Raw genomic sequence first — 23,326 nt, forward strand, 5'->3', positions numbered from 1 at the left:
TATTCTAAATCAGAGCCGTCCAGAGTAATGATGCTGGATGGGCAGGCAGGTGGTGGCAGCGATCGGTTGAAAAGCATGCATTTAGTTTTATTTGCATTTAAGAGCAGTTGGAGGCCACAGAAGGAGAGTTGTATGGCATTGAAGCTAGTCTGGAGGTTAGTTAACACAGTGTCCAAAGGGCCAGAAGTATACAGAATGGTGTCGTCTGCGTAGAGGTGGATCAGGGAATCACCAGCAGCAAGAGCAACATCATTGACTTATACAGAGAAAAGAGTCGGCCCGAGAATTGAACCCTGTGGCACCCCCATAGAGACTGCCAGAGGTCCGGACAACAGGTCCTCCGATTTTGACACATTGAGCTCTATCAGAGAAGTAGTTGGTGAGCCAGGCGAGGCAATCATTTGAGAAACCAAGGCTGTTGAGTCTGCCAAAAAGAATGTGGTGATTGAAAGAGTCGAAAGCCTTGGCCAGGTTGATGAATGACCAGCTCGGAAACCAGATTGCATAGCGGAGAAGGTACGATGTGATTCAAAATGGTCAGTAATCTTTTTGTTAACTTGGCTTTCGAAAGACCTTAGAGATGCAGGGTAGGATAGATATAGGTCTGTAGCAGTTTGGGTCTAGAGTGTCTCCCCCTTTGAAGAGGGGGATGACCGCGGCAGCTTTCCAGTCTTTGGGAATCTCAGACGATACGAAAGAGAGGTTGAACAGGATAGTAATAGGGGTTGCAACAATTTCTGCAGATAATTTTAGAAAGAGAGGGTCCAGATTGTCTAGCCCGGCTGATTTGTAGGGGTCCAGGTTTTGCAGCTCTTTCAGAACTGGATGTGGGTAAAGGAGAAATGGTGGGAGCTTGGGCGGGTTTCTGTGGAGGGTGCCGGGCAGTTGACCGGGGTAGAGGTAGCCAGGTGGAAAGCATTGCCAGCCGTAGAGAAATGCTTCTTGAAATTCTCAATTATAGTGGATTTGTCGGTTGTAACAGTGTTTCCTAGCCTCAGAGCAGTGGGTAGCTGGGATGAGGTGCTCTTATTCTCCATGGACTTTACAGTGTCCCAGAACTTTTTTCAGTTTGTACTGCAGGATGCACATTTCTGTTTAAAAAAGCTAGCCTTAGCTTTCCTAACTGCCTGTGTATATTGGTTCCTAACTTCCCTGAAAAGTTGCATATCACGTGGGCTATTCGATGCTAATGCAGAACGCCACAGGATGTTTTTGTGCTGGTCAAGGGCAGACAGGTCTGGAGTGAACCAAGGGCTATATCTATTCCTGGTTCTACATTTCTTGAATGGGACATGCCTATTTAAGATGGTGAGAAAGGCACTTTTAAAGAATAACCAGGCATCCTCTCCTGTCGGGATGAGGTCAATGTCATTCCAGGATACCCCGGCCAGGTCGATTAGAAAGGCCTGCTCGCAGAAGTGTTTTAGGGAGCGTTTGACAGTGATGAGGGGTGGTCGTTTGCTCGCAGACCCATTACGGATGCGGCAATGAGGCAGTGATCACTGAGATCTTGGTTGAAAACAGCAGAGGTGTATTTGGAGGGTGAGTTAGTTAGGATGACATCTATGAGGGTGCCGGTGTTTACTGATTTGGGGTTGTACCTGGTAGGTTAATTTGTGTGAGATTGAAGGCATCAAGCTTAGTTTGTAGGATGGCCGGAGTGTTAAGCATGTCCCAGTTTAGGTCACCTAGCAGCACGAGCTCTGAAGATAGATGGGGGGCAATCAGATCACATATGGTGTTCAGGGCACAGCTGGGGGCAGAGGGTGGTCTATAGCAAGCGTCAATGGTGAGAGACTTGTTTCTGGAAGGTTACTTTATAGAAGTAGAAGCTCAAATTGTTTGGGTATAGACCTGGATAGTAAGACAGAACTCTGCAGGTTATCTTTGCAGTAAATTGCAACACCACCCCTTTGGCAGTTCTATCTTGTCGGAAAATGTTATAGTTAGGAATGGACATTTCAAGGTTTTAGGTTGTCTTCCTAAGCCAGGATTCAGACACGGCTAGGACATCCTGATTGGTGGAGTGTGCTAGGGCAGTGAATTAAACAAACTTAGGGAGGAGTCTTCTAATGTTAACATGCATGAAACCAAGGCTTTTACAGTTGCAGAAGTCAACAAATGAGAGAGCCTAGGGGATGGGAGTGGACGTAGACACTGCAGGGCCTGGATTAACCTCTACTTCACCAGAGGAACAGAGAAGGAGTAGGATAAGGGTACGGCTAAAGGCTAACAGAACTGGACGCCTAGTACGTTCAGAACAGAGAGTAAAAGGAGCAGATTTCTGGGCACGGTAGAATATATTCAAGGCATAATGTACAGACAAAGGTATAGTAGGATGTGAATACAGTGGGGGTAAACCTGTGCATATAATGACAATGAAAGAGATTTTGTCTCTAGAAATAGCATTTAAACCAGGTGATGTCACTGCTTGTGTGGGAGGTGGAACGAAATTGTTAGCCAAGGCGTGTTGAGCAGTGCTAGAGTCTCTACAGTGAAATAAAACAATTGCTACAAACCGGAACAGCAATCGACACGGCATGGTGACGTTAGGGAAAGGCATGCGTAGCCGGGTGATCATACAAGTCCAGTGCGTGGCTTCAGGAAGCTAGCGGCACGCGGCTAGCAGGCTAACATAAAGGCCTTAGAGGGATGCCGCGACGGAGGGAAGTCTGTTGTGGCCCCCTCATGTTCTTACATCAGCGGACGGATCAGCAGGGCTCCGTGTGGTAAACCAGGCCAAATGTCAAAATATGTATAGTGGCCGAAGAAATATGTCTGAAGGGCCTCTTAAGCCAGCAGTCCAATGTGCTTTAGATAGCTAGCAGGCCACAGATTAGCGGCTGTGCGTTCAGGGGACATCAGCTGCTATAATTCCAGGTGGGAAAATAAATACAAAAATAATCATACTAAACATTTAAAATAATAAAAATTAAAATAGGTTCAGAGAAGAATAAGTCCTCTGGTTGGAGTCACGCTGTACAGACTGGCGAGAGTTGTGGCCAGAGCTTGTGGTAGGAATCAGGAGATATGGAGAAGAATAAGTCCTCTGGTTTGAGTGGCGCTGTACAGACTGGCGAGAGTTGTGGCCAGAGCTTGTGGTAGGAATCAGGAGATATGGAGAAGAATAAGTCCTCTGGTTGGAGTCACGCTGTACAGACTGGCGAGAGTTGTGGCCAGAGCTTGCGGTAGGAATCAGGAGATATGGAGAAGAATAAGACCTCTGGTTTGAGTCACGCTGTACAGACTGGCGAGAGTTGTGGCCAGAGCTTGTGGTAGGAATCCGGAGATATGGAGAAGAATAAGTCCTCTGGTTTGAGTCACGCTGTACAGACTGGCGAGAGTTGTGGCCAGAGCTTGCGGTAGGAATCCGGAGATATGGAGAAGAATAAGTCCTCTGGTTTGAGTCACGCTGTACAGACTGGCGAGAGTTGTGGCCAGAGCTTGCGGTAGGAATCCAGAGATATGGAGAAGAATAAGTCCTCTGGTTTGAGTCACGCTGTACAGACTGGCGAGAGTTGTGGCCAGAGCTTGCGGTAGGAATCCGGAGATATGGAGAAGAATAAGTCCTCTGGTTTGAGTCACGCTGTACAGACTGGCGAGAGTTGTGGCCAGAGCTTGCGGTAGGAATCCAGAGATATGGAGAAGAATAAGTCCTCTGGTTGGAGTCACGCTGTACAGACTGGCGAGAGTTGTGGCCAGAGCTTGCGGTAGGAATCCAGAGATATGGAGAAGAATAAGTCCTCTGGTTTGAGTCGCGCTGTACAGACTGGCGAGAGTTGTGGCCAGAGCTTGCGGTAGGAATCCAGAGATATGGAGAAGAATAAGTCCTCTGGTTTGAGTCGCGCTGTACAGACTGGCGAGAGTTGTGGCCAGAGCTTGCGGTAGGAATCCAGAGATATGGAGAAGAATAAGTCCGACTAGCTCTGGTTTGAGTCACGCTGTACAGACTGGCGAGAGTTGTGGCCAGAGCTTGCGGTAGGAATCCGGAGATATGGAGAAGAATAAGTCCGACTAGCTCTGGTTTGAGTCGTGCTGTACAGACTGGCGAGAGTTGTGGCCAGAGCTTGCGGTAGGAATCCGGAGATATGGAGAAGAATAAGTCCTCTGGTTTGAGTCACGCTGTACAGACTGGCGAGAGTTGTGGCCAGAGCTTGCGGTAGGAATCCGGAGATATGGAGAAGAATAAGTCCGACTAGCTCTGGTTTGAGTCGCGCTGTACAGACTGGCGAGAGTTGTGGCCAGAGCTTGCGGTAGGAAATGGAGATATGTAGAAGAATAAGTCCTCTGGTTTGAGTCACGCTGTACAGACTGGCGAGAGTTGTGGCCAGAGCTTGCGGTAGGAATCCGGAGATATCGAGAAGAATAAGTCCTCTGGTTTGAGTCACGCTGTACAGACTGGCGAGAGTTGTGGCCAGAGCTTGCGGTAGGAATCCAGAGATATGGAGAAGAATAAGTCCTCTGGTTTGAGTCACGCTGTACAGACTGGCGAGAGTTGTGGCCAGAGCTTGCGGTAGGAATCCAGAGATATGGAGAAGAATAAGTCCTCTGGTTTGAGTCACGCTGTACAGACTGGCGAGAGTTGTGGCCAGAGCTTGCGGTAGGAATCCGGAGATATGGAGAAGAATAAGTCCTCTGGTTTGAGTCACGCTGTACAGACTGGCGAGAGTTGTGGCCAGAGCTTGCGGTAGGAATCCAGAGATATGGAGAAGAATAAGTCCTCTGGTTTGAGTCACGCTGTACAGACTGGCGAGAGTTGTGGCCAGAGCTTGCGGTAGGAATCCGGAGATATGGAGAAGAATAAGTCCTCTGGTTTGAGTCACGCTGTACAGACTGGCGAGAGTTGTGGCCAGAGCTTGCGGTAGGAATCCAGAGATATGGAGAAGAATAAGTCCTCTGGTTGGAGTCACGCTGTACAGACTGGCGAGAGTTGTGGCCAGAGCTTGCGGTAGGAATCCAGAGATATGGAGAAGAATAAGTCCTCTGGTTTGAGTCGCGCTGTACAGACTGGCGAGAGTTGTGGCCAGAGCTTGCGGTAGGAATCCAGAGATATGGAGAAGAATAAGTCCTCTGGTTTGAGTCGCGCTGTACAGACTGGCGAGAGTTGTGGCCAGAGCTTGCGGTAGGAATCCAGAGATATGGAGAAGAATAAGTCCGACTAGCTCTGGTTTGAGTCACGCTGTACAGACTTGCGAGAGTTGTGGCCAGAGCTTGCGGTAGGAATCCGGAGATATGGAGAAGAATAAGTCCGACTAGCTCTGGTTTGAGTCGCGCTGTACAGACTGGCGAGAGTTGTGGCCAGAGCTTGCGGTAGGAATCCAGAGATATGGAGAAGAATAAGTCCTCTGGTTTGAGTCACGCTGTACAGACTGGCGAGAGTTGTGGCCAGAGCTTGCGGTAGGAATCCGGAGAAATGGAGAAGAATAAGTCCGACTAGCTCTGGTTTGAGTCGCGCTGTACAGACTGGCGAGAGTTGTGGCCAGAGCTTGCGGTAGGAATCCGGAGATATGTAGAAGAATAAGTCCTCTGGTTTGAGTCACGCTGTACAGACTGGCGAGAGTTGTGGCCAGAGCTTGCGGTAGGAATCCGGAGATATGGAGAAGAATAAGTCCTCTGGTTTGAGTCACGCTGTACAGACTGGCGAGAGTTGTGGCCAGAGCTTGCGGTAGGAATCCGGAGATATCGAGAAGAATAAGTCCTCTGGTTTGAGTCACGCTGTACAGACTGGCGAGAGTTGTGGCCAGAGCTTGCGGTAGGAATCCGGAGATATCGAGAAGAATAAGTCCGACTAGCTCTGGTTTGAGTCACGCTGTACAGACTGGCGAGAGTTGTGGCCAGAGCTTGCGGTAGGAATCCGGAGATATGGAGAAGAATAAGTCCGACTAGCTCTGGTTTGAGTCGCGCTGTACAGACTGGCGAGAGTTGTGGCCAGAGCTTGCGGTAGGAATCCGGAGATATGGAGAAGAATAAGTCCTCTGGTTTGAGTCACGCTGTACAGACTGGCGAGAGTTGTGGCCAGAGCTTGCGGTAGGAATCCGGAGATATGGAGAAGAATAAGTCCGACTAGCTCTGGTTTGAGTCGCGCTGTACAGACTGGCGAGAGTTGTGGCCAGAGCTTGCGGTAGGAATCCGGAGATATGGAGAAGAATAAGTCCGACTAGCTCTGGTTTGAGTCGTGCTGTACAGACTGGCGAGAGTTGTGGCCAGAGCTTGCGGTAGGAATCCGGAGATATGGAGAAGAATAAGTCCTCTGGTTTGAGTCACGCTGTACAGACTGGCGAGAGTTGTGGCCAGAGCTTGCGGTAGGAATCCGGAGATATGGAGAAGAATAAGTCCGACTAGCTCTGGTTTGAGTCGCGCTGTACAGACTGGCGAGAGTTGTGGCCAGAGCTTGCGGTAGGAATCCGGAGATATGGAGAAGAATAAGTCCTCTGGTTTGAGTCACGCTGTACAGACTGGCGAGAGTTGTGGCCAGAGCTTGCGGTAGGAATCCGGAGATATGGAGAAGAATAAGTCCGACTAGCTCTGGTTTGAGTCGCGCTGTACAGACTGGCGAGAGTTGTGGCCAGAGCTTGCGGTAGGAATCCGGAGATATGGAGAAGAATAAGTCCGACTAGCTCTGGTTTGAGTCGTGCTGTACAGACTGGCGAGAGTTGTGGCCAGAGCTTGCGGTAGGAATCCGGAGATATGGAGAAGAATAAGTCCTCTGGTTTGAGTCACGCTGTACAGACTGGCGAGAGTTGTGGCCAGAGCTTGCGGTAGGAATCCGGAGATATGGAGAAGAATAAGTCCGACTAGCTCTGGTTTGAGTCGCGCTGTACAGACTGGCGAGAGTTGTGGCCAGAGCTTGCGGTAGGAATCCGGAGATATGTAGAAGAATAAGTCCTCTGGTTTGAGTCACGCTGTACAGACTGGCGAGAGTTGTGGCCAGAGCTTGCGGTAGGAATCCGGAGATATCGAGAAGAATAAGTCCTCTGGTTTGAGTCACGCTGTACAGACTGGCGAGAGTTGTGGCCAGAGCTTGCGGTAGGAATCCAGAGATATGGAGAAGAATAAGTCCTCTGGTTTGAGTCACGCTGTACAGACTGGTGAGAGTTGTGGCCAGAGCTTGCGGTAGGAATCCAGAGATATGGAGAAGAATAAGTCCTCTGGTTTGAGTCACGCTGTACAGACTGGCGAGAGTTGTGGCCAGAGCTTGCGGTAGGAATCCGGAGATATGGAGAAGAATAAGTCCTCTGGTTTGAGTCACGCTGTACAGACTGGCGAGAGTTGTGGCCAGAGCTTGCGGTAGGAATCCAGAGATATGGAGAAGAATAAGTCCTCTGGTTTGAGTCGCGCTGTACAGACTGGCGAGAGTTGTGGCCAGAGCTTGCGGTAGGAATCCGGAGATATGGAGAAGAATAAGTCCTCTGGTTTGAGTCACGCTGTACAGACTGGCGAGAGTTGTGGCCAGAGCTTGCGGTAGGAATCCAGAGATATGGAGAAGAATAAGTCCTCTGGTTGGAGTCACGCTGTACAGACTGGCGAGAGTTGTGGCCAGAGCTTGCGGTAGGAATCCAGAGATATGGAGAAGAATAAGTCCTCTGGTTTGAGTCGCGCTGTACAGACTGGCGAGAGTTGTGGCCAGAGCTTGCGGTAGGAATCCAGAGATATGGAGAAGAATAAGTCCTCTGGTTTGAGTCGCGCTGTACAGACTGGCGAGAGTTGTGGCCAGAGCTTGCGGTAGGAATCCAGAGATATGGAGAAGAATAAGTCCGACTAGCTCTGGTTTGAGTCACGCTGTACAGACTTGCGAGAGTTGTGGCCAGAGCTTGCGGTAGGAATCCGGAGATATGGAGAAGAATAAGTCCGACTACCTCTGGTTTGAGTCGCGCTGTACAGACTGGCGAGAGTTGTGGCCAGAGCTTGCGGTAGGAATCCGGAGATATGGAGAAGAATAAGTCCTCTGGTTTGAGTCACGCTGTACAGACTGGCGAGAGTTGTGGCCAGAGCTTGCGGTAGGAATCCGGAGATATGGAGAAGAATAAGTCCGACTAGCTCTGGTTTGAGTCGCGCTGTACAGACTGGCGAGAGTTGTGGCCAGAGCTTGCGGTAGGAATCCGGAGATATGTAGAAGAATAAGTCCTCTGGTTTGAGTCACGCTGTACAGACTGGCGAGAGTTGTGGCCAGAGCTTGCGGTAGGAATCCGGAGATATGGAGAAGAATAAGTCCTCTGGTTTGAGTCACGCTGTACAGACTGGCGAGAGTTGTGGCCAGAGCTTGCGGTAGGAATCCGGAGATATCGAGAAGAATAAGTCCTCTGGTTTGAGTCACGCTGTACAGACTGGCGAGAGTTGTGGCCAGAGCTTGCGGTAGGAATCCGGAGATATGGAGAAGAATAAGTCCGACTAGCTCTGGTTTGAGTCGCGCTGTACAGACTGGCGAGAGTTGTGGCCAGAGCTTGCGGTAGGAATCCGGAGATATGGAGAAGAATAAGTCCTCTGGTTTGAGTCACGCTGTACAGACTGGCGAGAGTTGTGGCCAGAGCTTGCGGTAGGAATCCGGAGATATGGAGAAGAATAAGTCCGACTAGCTCTGGTTTGAGTCGCGCTGTACAGACTGGCGAGAGTTGTGGCCAGAGCTTGCGGTAGGAATCCGGAGATATGGAGAAGAATAAGTCCTCTGGTTTGAGTCACGCTGTACAGACTGGCGAGAGTTGTGGCCAGAGCTTGTGGTAGGAATCCGGAGATATGGAGAAGAATAAGTCCTCTGGTTTGAGTCACGCTGTACAGACTGGCGAGAGTTGTGGCCAGAGCTTGCGGTAGGAATCCGGAGATATGGAGAAGAATAAGTCCGACTACCTCTGGTTTGAGTCGCGCTGTACAGACTGGCGAGAGTTGTGGCCAGAGCTTGCGGTAGGAATCCGGAGATATGGAGAAGAATAAGTCCTCTGGTTTGAGTCACGCTGTACAGACTGGCGAGAGTTGTGGCCAGAGCTTGCGGTAGGAATCCGGAGATATGGAGAAGAATAAGTCCGACTAGCTCTGGTTTGAGTCGCGCTGTACAGACTGGCGAGAGTTGTGGCCAGAGCTTGCGGTAGGAATCCGGAGATATGTAGAAGAATAAGTCCTCTGGTTTGAGTCACGCTGTACAGACTGGCGAGAGTTGTGGCCAGAGCTTGCGGTAGGAATCCGGAGATATGGAGAAGAATAAGTCCTCTGGTTTGAGTCACGCTGTACAGACTGGCGAGAGTTGTGGCCAGAGCTTGCGGTAGGAATCCGGAGATATCGAGAAGAATAAGTCCTCTGGTTTGAGTCACGCTGTACAGACTGGCGAGAGTTGTGGCCAGAGCTTGCGGTAGGAATCCGGAGATATGGAGAAGAATAAGTCCGACTAGCTCTGGTTTGAGTCGCGCTGTACAGACTGGCGAGAGTTGTGGCCAGAGCTTGCGGTAGGAATCCGGAGATATGGAGAAGAATAAGTCCTCTGGTTTGAGTCACGCTGTACAGACTGGCGAGAGTTGTGGCCAGAGCTTGCGGTAGGAATCCGGAGATATGGAGAAGAATAAGTCCGACTAGCTCTGGTTTGAGTCGCGCTGTACAGACTGGCGAGAGTTGTGGCCAGAGCTTGCGGTAGGAATCCGGAGATATGGAGAAGAATAAGTCCTCTGGTTTGAGTCACGCTGTACAGACTGGCGAGAGTTGTGGCCAGAGCTTGTGGTAGGAATCCGGAGATATGGAGAAGAATAAGTCCTCTGGTTTGAGTCACGCTGTACAGACTGGCGAGAGTTGTGGCCAGAGCTTGCGGTAGGAATCCGGAGATATCGAGAAGAATAAGTCCTCTGGTTTGAGTCACGCTGTACAGACTGGCGAGAGTTGTGGCCAGAGCTTGCGGTAGGAATCCGGAGATATCGAGAAGAATATGTCCGACTAGCTCTGGTTTGAGTCACGCTGTACAGACTGGCGAGAGTTGTGTCCAGAGCTTGCGGTAGGAATCCGGAGATATCGAGAAGAATAAGTCCGACTAGCTCTGGTTTGAGTCGCGCTGTACAGACTGGCGAGAGTTGTCCGGGATAAAGGTAGATGACCGCTAGCAAAGGATAGCTGACTGCTAGCTAGTGGCTTCGGAATGTATTCGATGGGCCTCGTAAGCCAACAGTCCGATGTGCTCTAGACAGCTAGCATTCAGGTGACTTTAGCTGCGAAGGTCGGAAGGTAGCTATATACAGGGTCAGTAGCTATATACAGGGTGAGTTCTGGGGTCAGTAGCTATATACAGGGACAGTAGCTATATACAGGGTCAGTAGTTATATCTAATCAAATTTATTTATATAGCCCTTCGTACATCAGCTGATATCTCAAAGTGCTGTACAGAAACCCAGCCTAAAACCCCAAACAGCAAGCAATGCAGGAGTTGAAGCACATTGGCTAGGAAAAACTCCCTAGAAAGGCCAAAACCTAGGAAGAAACCTAGAGAGGAACCAGGCTATGTGGGGTGGCCAGTCCTCTTCTGGCTGTGCCGGGTGGAGATTATAACAGAACATGGCCAAGATGTTCAAATGTTCATAAATGTAAATGTACATAGCCCACCTATAATTTAGCCCAAACAACTACCTCTTTCCCAACTGTATTTAATTTTAATTTATTTATTTATTTTGCTCCTTTGCACCCCATTATTTTTTATTTCTACTTTGCACATTCTTCCATTGCAAAACTACCATTCCAGTATTTTACTTGCTATATTGTATTTACTTTGCCATCATGGCCTTTTTTGCCTTTACCTCCCTTCTCACCTCATTTGCTCACATTGTATATAGACTTGTTTATACTGCATTATTGACTGTATGTTTGTTTTTACTCCATGTGTAACTCTGTGTCGTTTTATCTGTCGAACTGCTTTGCTTTATCTTGGCCAGGTCGCAATTGTAAATGAGAACTTGTTCTCAACTTGCCTACCTGGTTAAATAAAGGTAAAATAAATAAATAAGTAAAAATAAATGACCAGCATGGTCAAATAATAGGTCTGGGACAGGTAGCACGTCCGGTGAACAGGTCAGGGTTCCATAGCCGCAGGCAGAACAATTGAAACGGTAGCAGCAGCACGGCCAGGTGGACTGGGGACAGCAAGGAGTCATCATGTCAGGTAGTCCTGAGGCATGGTCCAAGGGCTCAGGTCCTCCGAGAGAGAGGAAGAAAGGGAGAAAGAGAAAATTAGAGAGAGCATACTTAAATTCACACAGGACACCGGATAAGACAGGAGAAGTACTCCAGATATAACAAACTGACCCTAAACCCCCGACACATAAACTACTGCAGCATAAATACTGGAGGCTGAGACAGGAGGGGTCAGGAGACACTGTGGCTGCATCCGATGATACCTCCGGACAGGGCCAAACAGGAAGGATATAACCCCACCCACTTTGCCAAAGCACAGCCCCCACACCACTAGAGGGATATCTTCAACCACCAACTTACCATCCTGAGACAAGTTCGAGTATAGCCCACAAAGATCTCCGTCACGACACAACCCAAGGGGGGGCAGCAACCCAGACAGGAAGATCACATCAGTGACTCAACCCACTCAAGAGACGCACCCCTCCTAGGGACGGCATGAAAGAGCACCAGTAAGCCAGTGACTCAGCCCCTGTAATAGGGTTAGAGGCAGAGAATCCCAGTGGAAAGAGGGGAACCGGCCAGGCAGAGACAGCAAGGGCGGTTCGTTGCTCCAGAGCCTTTCCGTTCACCTTCACACTCCTGGGTCCGACCACACTCAATCATATGACCCACTGAAGAGATGTTTCTTCAGTAAAGACTTGAGGTTGAGACTGAGTTTGCGTCTCTGTCATGGGCAGGCAGACCGTTCCATAAAAATGGAGCTCTATAGGAGAAAGCCCTTGCCTTGACAGGAAGCCAGTGTAGGGAGGCTAGCACTGGAGTAATATGATCAAATTTTTTGGTTCTAGTCGGGATTCTAGCAGCCGTATTTAGCACTAACTGAAGTTTATTTAGTGCTTTATCCGGGTAGCCGGAAAGTAGAGTATTGCAGTAGTCTAACCTAGAAGTAACAAAAGCATGGATTAATTTTTCTGTATCATTTTTGGACAGACAGTCTCTGATTTTTGCAATGTTACGTAGATGGAAAAACGCTGTCCTTGACACAGTCTTGATATGTTCGTCAAAAGAGAGATCAGGGTCCAGAGTAACGCCGAGGTCCTTCACAGTTTTATTTCAGACGACTGTACAACCATTAATGTTCATTGTCACTGGAGTGATGGAGGTAGATATGTATAGGGGGAAGGAGACAGGGATACTGGAGTGATGGAGGTAGATATGTATAGGGGGAAGGAGACAGGGATACTGTAGTGATGTAGGTAGATATGTATAGGGAGAAGGAGACAGGGATACTGGAGTGATGGAGGTAGATATGTATAGGAGACAGGGATACTGTAGTGATGGAGGTAGATATGTATAGGGGGAAGGAGACAGGGATACTGGAGTGATGGAGGTAGATATGTATAGGGGGAAGGAGACAGGGATACTGGAGTGATGGAGGTAGATATGTATAGGGGGAAGGAGACAGGGATACTGGAGTGATGGAGGTAGATATGTATAGGGGGAAGGAGACAGGGATACTGGAGTGATGGAGGTAGATATGAATAGGGGGAAGGAGACAGGGATACTGGAGTGATGGAGGTAGATATGTATAGGGGGAAGGAGACAGGGATACTGGAGTGATGGAGGTAGATATGTATAGGGGGAAGGAGACAGGGATACTGGAGTGATGGAGGTAGATATGTATAGGGGGAAGGAGACAGGGATACTGGAGTGATGGAGGTAGATATGAATAGGGGGAAGGAGACAGGGATACTGGAGTGATGGAGGTAGATATGTATAGGGGGAAGGAGACAGGGATACTGGAGTGATGGAGGTAGATATGTATAGGGGGTAAGGAGACAGGGATACTGGAGTGATGGAGGTAGATATGTATAGGGGGAAGGAGACAGGGATACTGGAGTGATGGAGGTAGATATGTATAGGGGGAAGGAGACAGGGATACTGGAGTGATGGAGGTAGATATGTATAGGGGGAAGGAGACAGGGATACTGGAGTGATTGAGGTAGATATGTATAGGGGTAAGGAGACAGGGATACAGGAGTGATGGAGGTAGATATGTATAGGGGGAAGGAGACAAGGATACTGGAGTGATGGAGGTAGATATGTATAGGGGGAAGGAGACAGGGATACTGGAGTGATGGAGGTAGATATGTATAGGGGGAAGGAGACAGGGATACTGGAGTGATGGAGGTAGATATGTATAGGAGGAAGGAGACAGGGATACTGGAGTGATGGAGGTAGATATGTATAGGGGGAAGGAGACAGGGATACTGGAGTGATGGAGGTAGATATGTATAGGGGGAAGGAGACAGGGATACTGGAGTGATGGAGGTAGATATGTATAGGGGTAAGGAGACAGGGATACTGGGTTGATGGAGGTAGATATGTATAGGGGGAAGGAGACAGGTATACTGGAGTGATGGAGGTAGATATGTATAGGGGGAAGGTGACAGGGATACTGGAGTGATTGAGGTAGATATGTATAGGGGGAAGGAGACAGGGATACTGGAGTGATGGAGGTAGATATGTATAGGGGGAAGGAGACAGGGATACTGGAGTGATGGAGGTAGATATGAATAGGGGGAAGGAGACAGGGATACTGGAGTGATGGAGGTAGATATGTATAGGGGGAAGGTGACAGGGATACTGGAGTGATGGAGGTAGATATGTATAGGGAGAAGGAGACAGGGATACTGGAGTGATGGAGGTAGATATGTATAGGGGGAAGGCGACAGGGATACTGGAGTGATGGAGGTAGATATGAATAGGGGTAAGGAGACAGGGATACTGGAGTGATGGAGGTAGATATGTATAGGGGGAAGGAGACAGGGATACTGGAGTGATAGAGGTAGATATGTATAGGGGTAAGGTGTGTGTGTGTGTGCGTGTGTGTGTGTGTGTGTGTGTGTGTGTGTGTGTGTGTGTGTGTGTGTGTGTGTGTGTGTGTGTGTGTGTGTGTGTGTGTGTGTGTGTGTGTGTGTGTGTGTGTAAGTAGGATAGAGTAAAATAAAAAAACGAAACAACCTGAACATGAACCCATCAACAAGTAGGCAAGATAAAAACAGACAGAAACATCCACTCCTCATCTCGCTAGTCCTTTGCTGGGCTGAGCTACAGTTGCTAGGTAACGCAACAATTATATTAGCTCTCTAATGTTAGCTTAACGGCTATCTTTCCTCACTAGCTAAATTACTGCAGGCAGTAAATGCAGGTATGCAGATGACTAAAGGAAAAAACAAAATGAAAGCAGTGTTTGGACAAGGTGCGGCACGCTAAAGTATCTACAAATGTATCGTGTAATTTATTTACAGATGATACTACTGTACTGTAGGTACTGTTGACTTGAGAAACCAAACCAAAGCATGAGTCCCTGTCATATCATGTCCACAGTGTACGGAAATCAATATTTCATACATTTTCTTTATTTAGATGACATATCCCTGTGGGAAATTCTTCAGATGTTGACGTGGGGTGTCCGTGGGAGAGGCTAGACGCTGACGTGGGGTGTCCGTGGGAGAGGCTAGACGCTGACGTGGGGTGTCCGTGGGAGAGGCTAGACGCTGACGTGGGGTGTCCGTGGGAGAGGCTAGACGCTGACGTGGGGTGTCCGTGGGAGAGGATAGACGTTGACGTGGGGTGTCCGTGGGAGAGGCTAGACGCTGACGTGGGGTGTCCGTGGGAGAGGCTAGACGCTGACGTGGGGTGTCCGTGGGAGAGGCTAGACGCTGACGTGGGGTGTCCGTGGGAGAGGCTAGACGCTGACGTGGGGTGTCCGTGGGAGAGGCTAGACGTTGACGTGGGGTGTCCGTGGGAGAGGCTAGACGCTGACGTGGGGTGTCCGTGGGAGAGGCTAGACGCTGACGTGGGGTGTCCGTGGGAGAGGCTAGACGTTGACGTGGGGTGTCCGTGGGAGAGGCTAGACGCTGACGTGGGGTGTCCGTGGGAGAGGCTAGACGCTGACGTGGGGTGTCCGTGGGAGAGGCTAGACGCTGACGTGGGGTGTCCGTGGGAGAGGCTAGACGTTGACGTGGGGTGTCCGTGGGAGAGGCTAGACGCTGACGTGGGGTGTCCGTGGGAGAGGCTAGACGCTGACGTGGGGTGTCCGTGGGAGAGGCTAGACGTTGACGTGGGGTGTCCGTGGGAGAGGCTAGACGCTGACGTGGGGTGTCCGTGGGAGAGGCTTTTGTTTTGGATACCTCGTTTCTTACTCATTCGTTCAAATCGGATGTTAGCTTATTTTCTGTGAAAAAAATTGGCCTACTTTTTAGAATCGCTAAAAATGTATTTACCCAGATGATTCAGTATGTTTAACCAGATGATTCAGTATGTTTAACCAGATGATTCAGTATATTTACCCAGATTATTCAGTATATTTACCCAGATGATTCAGTATGTTTAACCACATGATTCAGTATATTTACCCAGATGATTCAGTATATTTACCCAGATGATTCAGTATATTTACCCAGATGATAGATGATTCAGTATGTTTAACCAGATGATTCAGTATATTTACCCAGATGATTCAGTATATTTACCCAGATGATTCAGTATATTTACCCAGGGGATTCAGTATATTTACGCAGATGATTCAGTATGTTTAACCAGATGATTCAGTATATTTACCCAGATGATTCAGTATGTTTAACCAGATGATTCAGTATATTTACCCAGATTATTCATTATATTTACCCAGATGATTCATTATATTTACCCAGATGATTCAGTATATTTACCCAGATGATTCAGTATATTTACCCAGATGATTCAGTATATTTACCCAGATGATTCCGTATATTTACCCAGATGATTCAGTATATTTACCCAGATGATTCAGTATATTTACCCAGATAATTCAGTATATTTACCCAGATGATTCCGTATATTTACCCAGATGATTAAGTATGTTTAACCAGATGATTCAGTATATTTACCCAGATGATTCATTATATTTACCCAGATGATTCATTATATTTACCCAGATGATTCAGTATATTTACCCAGATGATTCAGTATATTTACCCAGATGATTCAGTATATTTACCCAGATGATTCAGTATATTTACCCAGATGATTCCGTATATTTACCCAGATGATAGATGATTCAGTATGTTTAACCAGATGATTCAGTATATTTACCCAGATGATTCCGTATATTTACCCAGATGATTCAGTATGTTTACCCAGATGATTCAGTATATTTACCCAGATGATTCAGTATGTTTAACCAGATGATTCAGTATATTTACCCAGATGATTCAGTATGTTTACCCAGATGATTCAGTATATTTACCCAGATGATTCAGTATATTTACCCAGATGATTCAGTATATTTACCCAGATGATTCAGTATATTTACCCAGATGATTCAGGCCATAGTGAATAACAATAATCATGAAGATATCCCTCTAGTGGTGTGGGGGCTGTGCTTTGGCAAAGTGGGTGGGGTTATATCCTTCCTGTTTGGCCCTGTCCGGGGGTGTCCTCGGATGGGTCCACAGTGTCTTCTGACCCCTCCTGTCTCAGCCTCCAGTATTTATGCTGCAGTAGTTTATGTGTCAGGGGGCTAGGGTCAGTTTGTAATATCTGGAGTACTTCTCCTGTCCTATTCGGTGTCCTGTGTGAATCTAAGTGTGCGTTCTCCAATTCTCTCCTTCTCTCTCTCGGAGGACCTGAGCCCTAGGACCATGCCCCAGGATTACCTGACATGATGACTCCTTGCTGTCCCCAGTCCACCTGGCTGTGCTGCTGCTCCAGTTTCAACTGTTCTGCCTTCTTATTATTCGAACATGCTAATCATTTATGAACATTTGAACATCTTGGCCATGTTCTGTTTTAATCTCCACCCGGCACAGCCAGAAGAGGACTGGCCACCCCACATATGCTCTCTCTAATTCTCTCTTTTTTTCTCTCTCTCTCGGAGGACCTGAGCCCTAGGACCATGCCCCAGGACTACCTGACATGATGACTCCTTGCTGTCCCCAGTCCATCTGACTGTGCTGCTGCTCCAGTTTCAACTGTTCTGCCTTATTATTATACGACCATGCTGGTCATTTATGAACATTTGAACATCTTGGCCATGTTCTGTTATAATCTCCACCCGGCACAGCCAGAAGAGGACTGGCCACCCCACATAGCCTGGTTCCTCTCTAGGTTTCTTCCTAGGTTTTGGCCTTTCTAGGGAGTTTTTCCTAGCCACCGTGCTTCTACACCTGCATTGCTTGCTGTTTGGGGTTTTAGGCTGGGTTTCTGTACAGCCCTTTGAGATATCAGCTGATGTACGAAGGGCTATATAAATACATTTGATTTGAAGCCAATGCATTAGAGTTATATTTAGATATTCTGCCTACATAGAGTGGTCTATGCACTGCTAACTCCATTTGTTTAGAAAAGGTTTGAATATTAGAACATTGTGTGAGCTATGAGTTGCAACAGTGTAACAGTATAACTTTAGACCCATTTCACATCCGTTACATGAGCTATGAGTTGCAACAGTACACGGTGTGTGTGTGTGTGTGTGTGTGTGTGTGTGTGTGTGTGTGTGTGTGTCTACACTCCCACTTTACGAGATGTAATTTTTTGGGGGTAAATAGCTATAAAAGTTACATAGTTGCATACTCATTTCGAAAAATAAATAACACCCTGACAGTTAAGATACTTTTATTGGACAGCACAGACACGCACTGACTCATATCTAACGAAAAATTCAGGTTCCATTAAGACACATTTCTGTTTTCACCAAAAATGGACAAGCACATGAAGCAGATTGTATTGAAACAGAGCTATTCTCCTTCTGCAGAGTTATTATTTTCTGCAGTTATTCTCCTTCAGCAGAGTTATTCTTCAGTTATTCTCCTTCAGCAGAGTTATTCTGTAGTTATTCTTCTACAGCAGAGTTATTCTGCAGTTATTCTCCTTCAGCAGAGTTATTCTTCTACAGCAGAGTTATTCTGCAGTTATTCTTCTTCAGCAGAGTTATTCTGCAGTTATTCTCCTTCAGCAGAGTTATTCTTCTTCAGCAGAGTTATTCTTCAGTTATTCTGCAGTTATTCTTCTACAGCAGAGTTATTCTGCAGTTATTCTCCTTCAGCAGAGTTATTCTTCTTCAGCAGAGTTATTCTGCAGTTATTCTCCTTCAGCAGAGTTATTCTGCAGTTATTCTCCTTCAGCAGAGTTACTCTGAGTTATTCTTCTTCAGCAGAGTTATTCTGCAGTTATTCTCCTTCAGCAGAGTTATTCTGCAGTTATTCTTCTTCAGCAGAGTTATTCTTCTACAGCAGAGTTATTCTGCAGTTATTCTTCTACAGCAGAGTTATTCTGCAGTTATTCTTCTACAGCAGAGTTATTCTGCAGTTATTCTTCTTCAGCAGAGTTATTCTGCAGTTATTCTTCTTCAGCAGAGTTATTCTTCTACAGCAGAGTTATTCTGCAGTTATTCTCCTTCAGCAGAGTTATTCTTCAGTTATTCTGCAGTTATTCTTCTACAGCAGTTATTCTGCAGTTATTCTCCTTCAGCAGAGTTATTCTGCAGTTAATTCTCCTTCAGCAGAGTTATTCTTCTTCAGCAGAGTTATTCTGCAGTTATTCTCCTTCAGCAGAGTTATTCTTCAGTTATTCTGCAGTTATTCTTATACAGCAGAGTTATTCTGCAGTTATTCTCCTTCAGCAGAGTTATTCTTCTTCAGCAGAGTTATTCTGCAGTTATTCTCCTTCAGCAGAGTTATTCTGCAGTTATTCTCCTTCAGCAGAGTTATTCTCCTTCAGCAGAGTTATTCTGCAGTTATTCTTCTTCAGCAGAGTTATTCTGCAGTTATTCTCCTTCAGCAGAGTTATTCTGCAGTTATTCTCCTTCAGCAGAGTTATTCTGCAGTTATTCTCCTTCAGCAGAGTTATTCTTCTTCAGCAGAGTTATTCTGCAGTTATTCTTCTACAGCAGAGTTATTCTGCAGTTATTCTTCTACAGCAGAGTTATTTGAATAAATAATGAATAAAGGCAGAGCAGCTTTCTGTCTTTCCACAGAGTAGGAACGATGGCGTTATGGTCTGGGTCTGATAATAAATAATAAACAAAAAATATTTAGGCGTACAATAAATAAGCATTATATTTTTCAAAATTATACAAATTTAAGGTACCAAATTGAGGTCACTCAAAACATTCAAGGACACATACTGTATTACAAGTTAAAGTATCACAAAGAAATACATTGAAATGCCACTCAAGGCACTGTTCATAAACCTTTTCATCACAAATTAATGTGTAGGATAGTTTTAAACACCCGTTTGAAATTCTCATTGCAGAGGGGGTATATGAACGGGTTCAAGGTAGAGTTAATATACCCAAGCCATATCGTGAACATATGTAGGTTGTGATGTACACAGGTTTGGCAGAAAGCCATGACCATAAAGACTATGAAGTAGGGGATCCAGCACATCATGAACCCAGCTATAATACAGCCCAGCTGCTTGGCCGCTTTGTGCTCCTTATGGACCTGAAGGCTCTGGATACGCTGCCTGGACTGGGCACAGAACTTCTGCCAGGTCTGCTTTAGAGTCAAAGCGTTGGCTGCAGCGTCCGGGTTAGTGCCATCGTCAGGCTCTGAGTCCTCTTGGGGCGGGGGTGACTGGGGCGAATTATGGGGACATGGTGACGGGGATAAATTCACAGACTGGGTGAACTCGTTGTTGTAGAACATGGTGGTATATCTCTGCATGTCAGATATCTGGGTTATCTCGCAGACACCAGCCACAGAGTTTGACGGCACGGCTACCTTGCAGTCGTTCACGGATACGTAGAGTTTCTGAACGTTGTCGTCGTAGTTTGTGAAGCCAAGAGGTAAAGAGGACAGGTTCAAAGGGGTCTCCGAGTCCGAATTCTTCTGCTGGAAAGACGAAGAGCTGCTCTTTCTTTTGTCCTTTACAGTCGTCCTCAGACGTTTTGTCATTCTGAGCACTGAATGACTGGAGTGAGAGTCTTTCTCAGACTTGGGTTCCCTGGGCGCGTTGGTTTCAACTGTATCTGTGGAGTCGTTCGGCTGGTCTAACGTGTACTGATCAAAGTCTGAGTTTCTTTCTTTCTTAGACTCGCAGTGGCTATTTCCTGTTTGGACTTTGTGTCCGATCCTGTTTTCCACCACGGAATCTGTGGGATTGATAATCCTCTCCCTCTCTCTGAAGTTCTGTCTCACAGCCATGTAGATGCGCGAGTAGAACCACAGCATCAACAGAGACGGAAGGTAGAAGTTAAACACTGAAGTTAAAACCTTAAACCAAGTAACAAACCGGAAATCAGTGTCACACTTATTCTCCATCTCCGGTTTGAGGTCGACCTGAACGAAGGACCTCCACCCTAGAATAGGAATAATCCACGTCATGGACATTAGCCAGGCCCCTGAGATCATAACGCTAGCTCTCCCTCTGGTCCGGTACTTCAGGTACCTCAGCGGCTCGTGAACGGACCGATACCGATCCAGACATAGTATAAACAGACTAAAGATGGAGGCTGTGCTGGCTACATAATCCATAATGAGCCAGAACTGACAGACGACCCTCCCCAGCCTCCACTCATCCTCCAGCAGATACACCAGGTTGAGAGGCATGACGGTGGCCCCGACGATGAGATCCGCCACGGAGAGGCTGACGATGTAGAGGTTTCCCACCGTGTGGAGGGTCCGCTCTTTCTTCACAGCGTAGAGTACCAGGATGTTCATGATGACGGTGAGCAACGACAGGAAGCCCAGGGAGACACCTACAATAGAAAATTATAACACAATTAATAGAATAGATACTTTATTGTCCATTGGTTAGAATGTACATCTGTCTTCTTCCTTTCCCAACATCCCCCAGAGCGCACACACACTCAGGCATACGCACACACACACACACACACACACACACACACACACACACACACACACACACACACACACACACACACACACACACACACACACACACACACACACACACACACACACACACACACACACACACACACACACACACCGACCTACCTACCTAGTAGGGTGTTGTGGAAACTGCTGTGTTGCTGGAGGTGGAAGGAGCTGTTGAAATGCGACGGGACAGTCTCCTGGCCATACGGGTGTCTCCAGGTGCTGTTGAAAGGTGACGGGACAGTCTCCTGGCCATACGGGTGTCTCCAGGTGCTGTTGAAGTACCTATCACAGGATACAGTGGGTGTAAACGGTAGAGGGAAATGATTACTTGCCAGCTCTCCCCAACAGTCAGTCTAGTATAACAACCTCTCAATATATTTAATATGCAGATCTTTTGACAGCTATGCCACCTTCAACACGGTTTCATCTTCACATGTAACATGCATATCTACCGGTTAAAAGAAATTCATTAGACACACACACACACGTGTTTATTAAAGCACCTGTCCATGGGGATGTCAGGTGACTGAATAGACTCCATCACGGTTCTTTATGTTAAGTACTCTTCACCCCTCCTCTTCATCCTCTCTGGATCCCTTCGCATGATGTCAGAAGTGTTGGAAACATCAGGTGAAACCACAGCAAATAGTATACATGCTGAATCAATCGCCATAAACCATTACCTACGGAGTCAAAACAAATCATAACAATAATCATTATTTATCCTGTGTGTCCCAAATGGCACCCTATTCCCTATATAGTGCAGTACATTAGACCAGAGCCCTATTCCCTTTATAGTGCACTACGTTAGACCAGAGCCCTATTCCCTATATAGTGCACTACTTTTGACCAGAGGCCTATTCCCTATATATAGTGCACCACTTTAGATCAGAGCCCTATTCCCTATATAGTGCACTACCGTTGACCAGAGCCCTATTCCCTATATAATGCACTACTGTTGACCAGATCCCTATTCCCTATATAGTGCTCTACGTTTGACCAGAGCCAGGCGAAAGGGTGCAATTTGCATCGTCAGTGACCCTAGTGGCCAGTGAACCTATCGACCAGTGCACCTATCGACCAGTGAATCTATCGGCCAGTGAACCTATCCACCAGTGCACCTATCGACCAGTGCACCTATCGACCAGTGAACCTATCGGCCAGTGGTAGCAGAGTGAACGAGTGGTAGCAGATAGAATGAGAGGTAGCAGAGGGAATGAGTGGTAGCAGATAGAATGAGTGGTAGCAGATAGAATGAGTGGTAGCAGAGGGAATGAGTGGTAGCAGAGTGAACGAGTGGTAGCAGATGGAATGAGTGGTAGCAGATGGAATGAGTGGTAGCAGATAGAATGAGTGGTAGCAGATGGAATGAGTGATAGCAGTGTGAATGAGTGGTAGCAGTGGGAATGAGTGGTAGCAGTGTGAATGAGTGGTAGCAGAGTGAATGAGTGGTAGCAGTGGGAATGAGTGGTAGCACTGGAGTGGTCAATATCAGCAACAACAAAAATTGTAATGGATATATTACATCATAATTACTATTTAAAGTGACACACGCATACTCATCTCTTCTTCGTGTAATGCTATTGTATTACGTCCAGCACATTTACCATCATTACGTGGTTAGAGAGTTAGAATGCATTACGCTTCTCGCACAACAGTATGGAAGCCTTGATACATGGGAACAATGGACTGAAACAAATAGACCTTGGGTTGGTTGCTTTGGAGACAGACCAATAGACTGTATTGAATTAGTTTCCTAAGAGACATAACATCATTTCAAGCAATTGTGTTGCCTTAATTAAGAGAGACACTTTAAAACGAATCCTCTTTAACAGTACATTATGCATCGCTTGTAATTATTATAAACCCCTCACTGAACCCCCCCCACTGTTTCATTACCCCCTCACTGAACCCCCCCACTGATACATTAACCCCTCACTGAACCCCCCCACTGTTTCATTACCCCCTCACTGAACCCCCCCCCACTGATACATTAACCCCTCACTGAACCCCCCCCACTGTTTCATTACCCCCTCACTGAACCCCCACTTCTGTATTACCCCCTCATTGAACCCCCACTACTGTATTAACCCCTCACTGAACCCCCCCACTGTTTCATTACCCCCTCACTGAACCCCCACTACTGTATTACCCCCTCACTGAACCCCCACTACTGTATTAACCCCTCACTGAACCCCCCCACTGTTTCATTAACCCCTCACTGAACCCCACTACTGATGCCTTTACCCCCTCACTGAACCTCCCCACTGTTTCATTAACCACTCACTGAACCCCCACACTGTTTCATTAACCCCTGACTGAACCCCCACACTGATACA

At 47.2% G+C, this 23,326-nt stretch overlaps 1 protein-coding gene across 1 annotated transcript; it reads right to left on the minus strand.

The window, feature by feature from the left end:
- Positions 1-17,740: 17,740 nt before the first annotated feature.
- LOC109885631 (histamine H1 receptor-like) lies at positions 17,741-21,670 on the minus strand. Its single transcript, XM_031834936.1, has 3 exons — positions 21,491-21,670; positions 21,109-21,269; positions 17,741-20,839 (listed from the first exon to the last, which is right to left on the minus strand). Exons 1-3 carry the CDS (start codon positions 21,526-21,528, stop codon positions 19,338-19,340), a joined length of 1,701 nt encoding a protein of 566 aa, XP_031690796.1. The 5' UTR covers positions 21,529-21,670; the 3' UTR covers positions 17,741-19,337.
- Between the last annotated feature and the right edge of the window lie 1,656 nt (positions 21,671-23,326).

This window comes from Oncorhynchus kisutch, linkage group LG1 (genome assembly GCF_002021735.2).
Source record: "Oncorhynchus kisutch isolate 150728-3 linkage group LG1, Okis_V2, whole genome shotgun sequence".
Taxonomy (NCBI): domain Eukaryota; kingdom Metazoa; phylum Chordata; class Actinopteri; order Salmoniformes; family Salmonidae; genus Oncorhynchus; species Oncorhynchus kisutch.

Bases quoted from the DNA above. Each gene is read 5' to 3' on its own strand.
- LOC109885631 (XM_031834936.1), bottom strand. From the start codon at position 21,528: ATGGAGTCTATTCAGTCACCTGACATCCCCATGGACAG. The intron at 21,270-21,490 runs GTGCTTTAATAA...ATCCTGTGATAG, and splicing joins CCTGACATCCCCATGGACAG to GTACTTCAACAGCACCTGGA. The intron at 20,840-21,108 runs GTAGGTAGGTCG...TTTCTATTGTAG, and splicing joins TTTCCACAACACCCTACTAG to GTGTCTCCCTGGGCTTCCTG.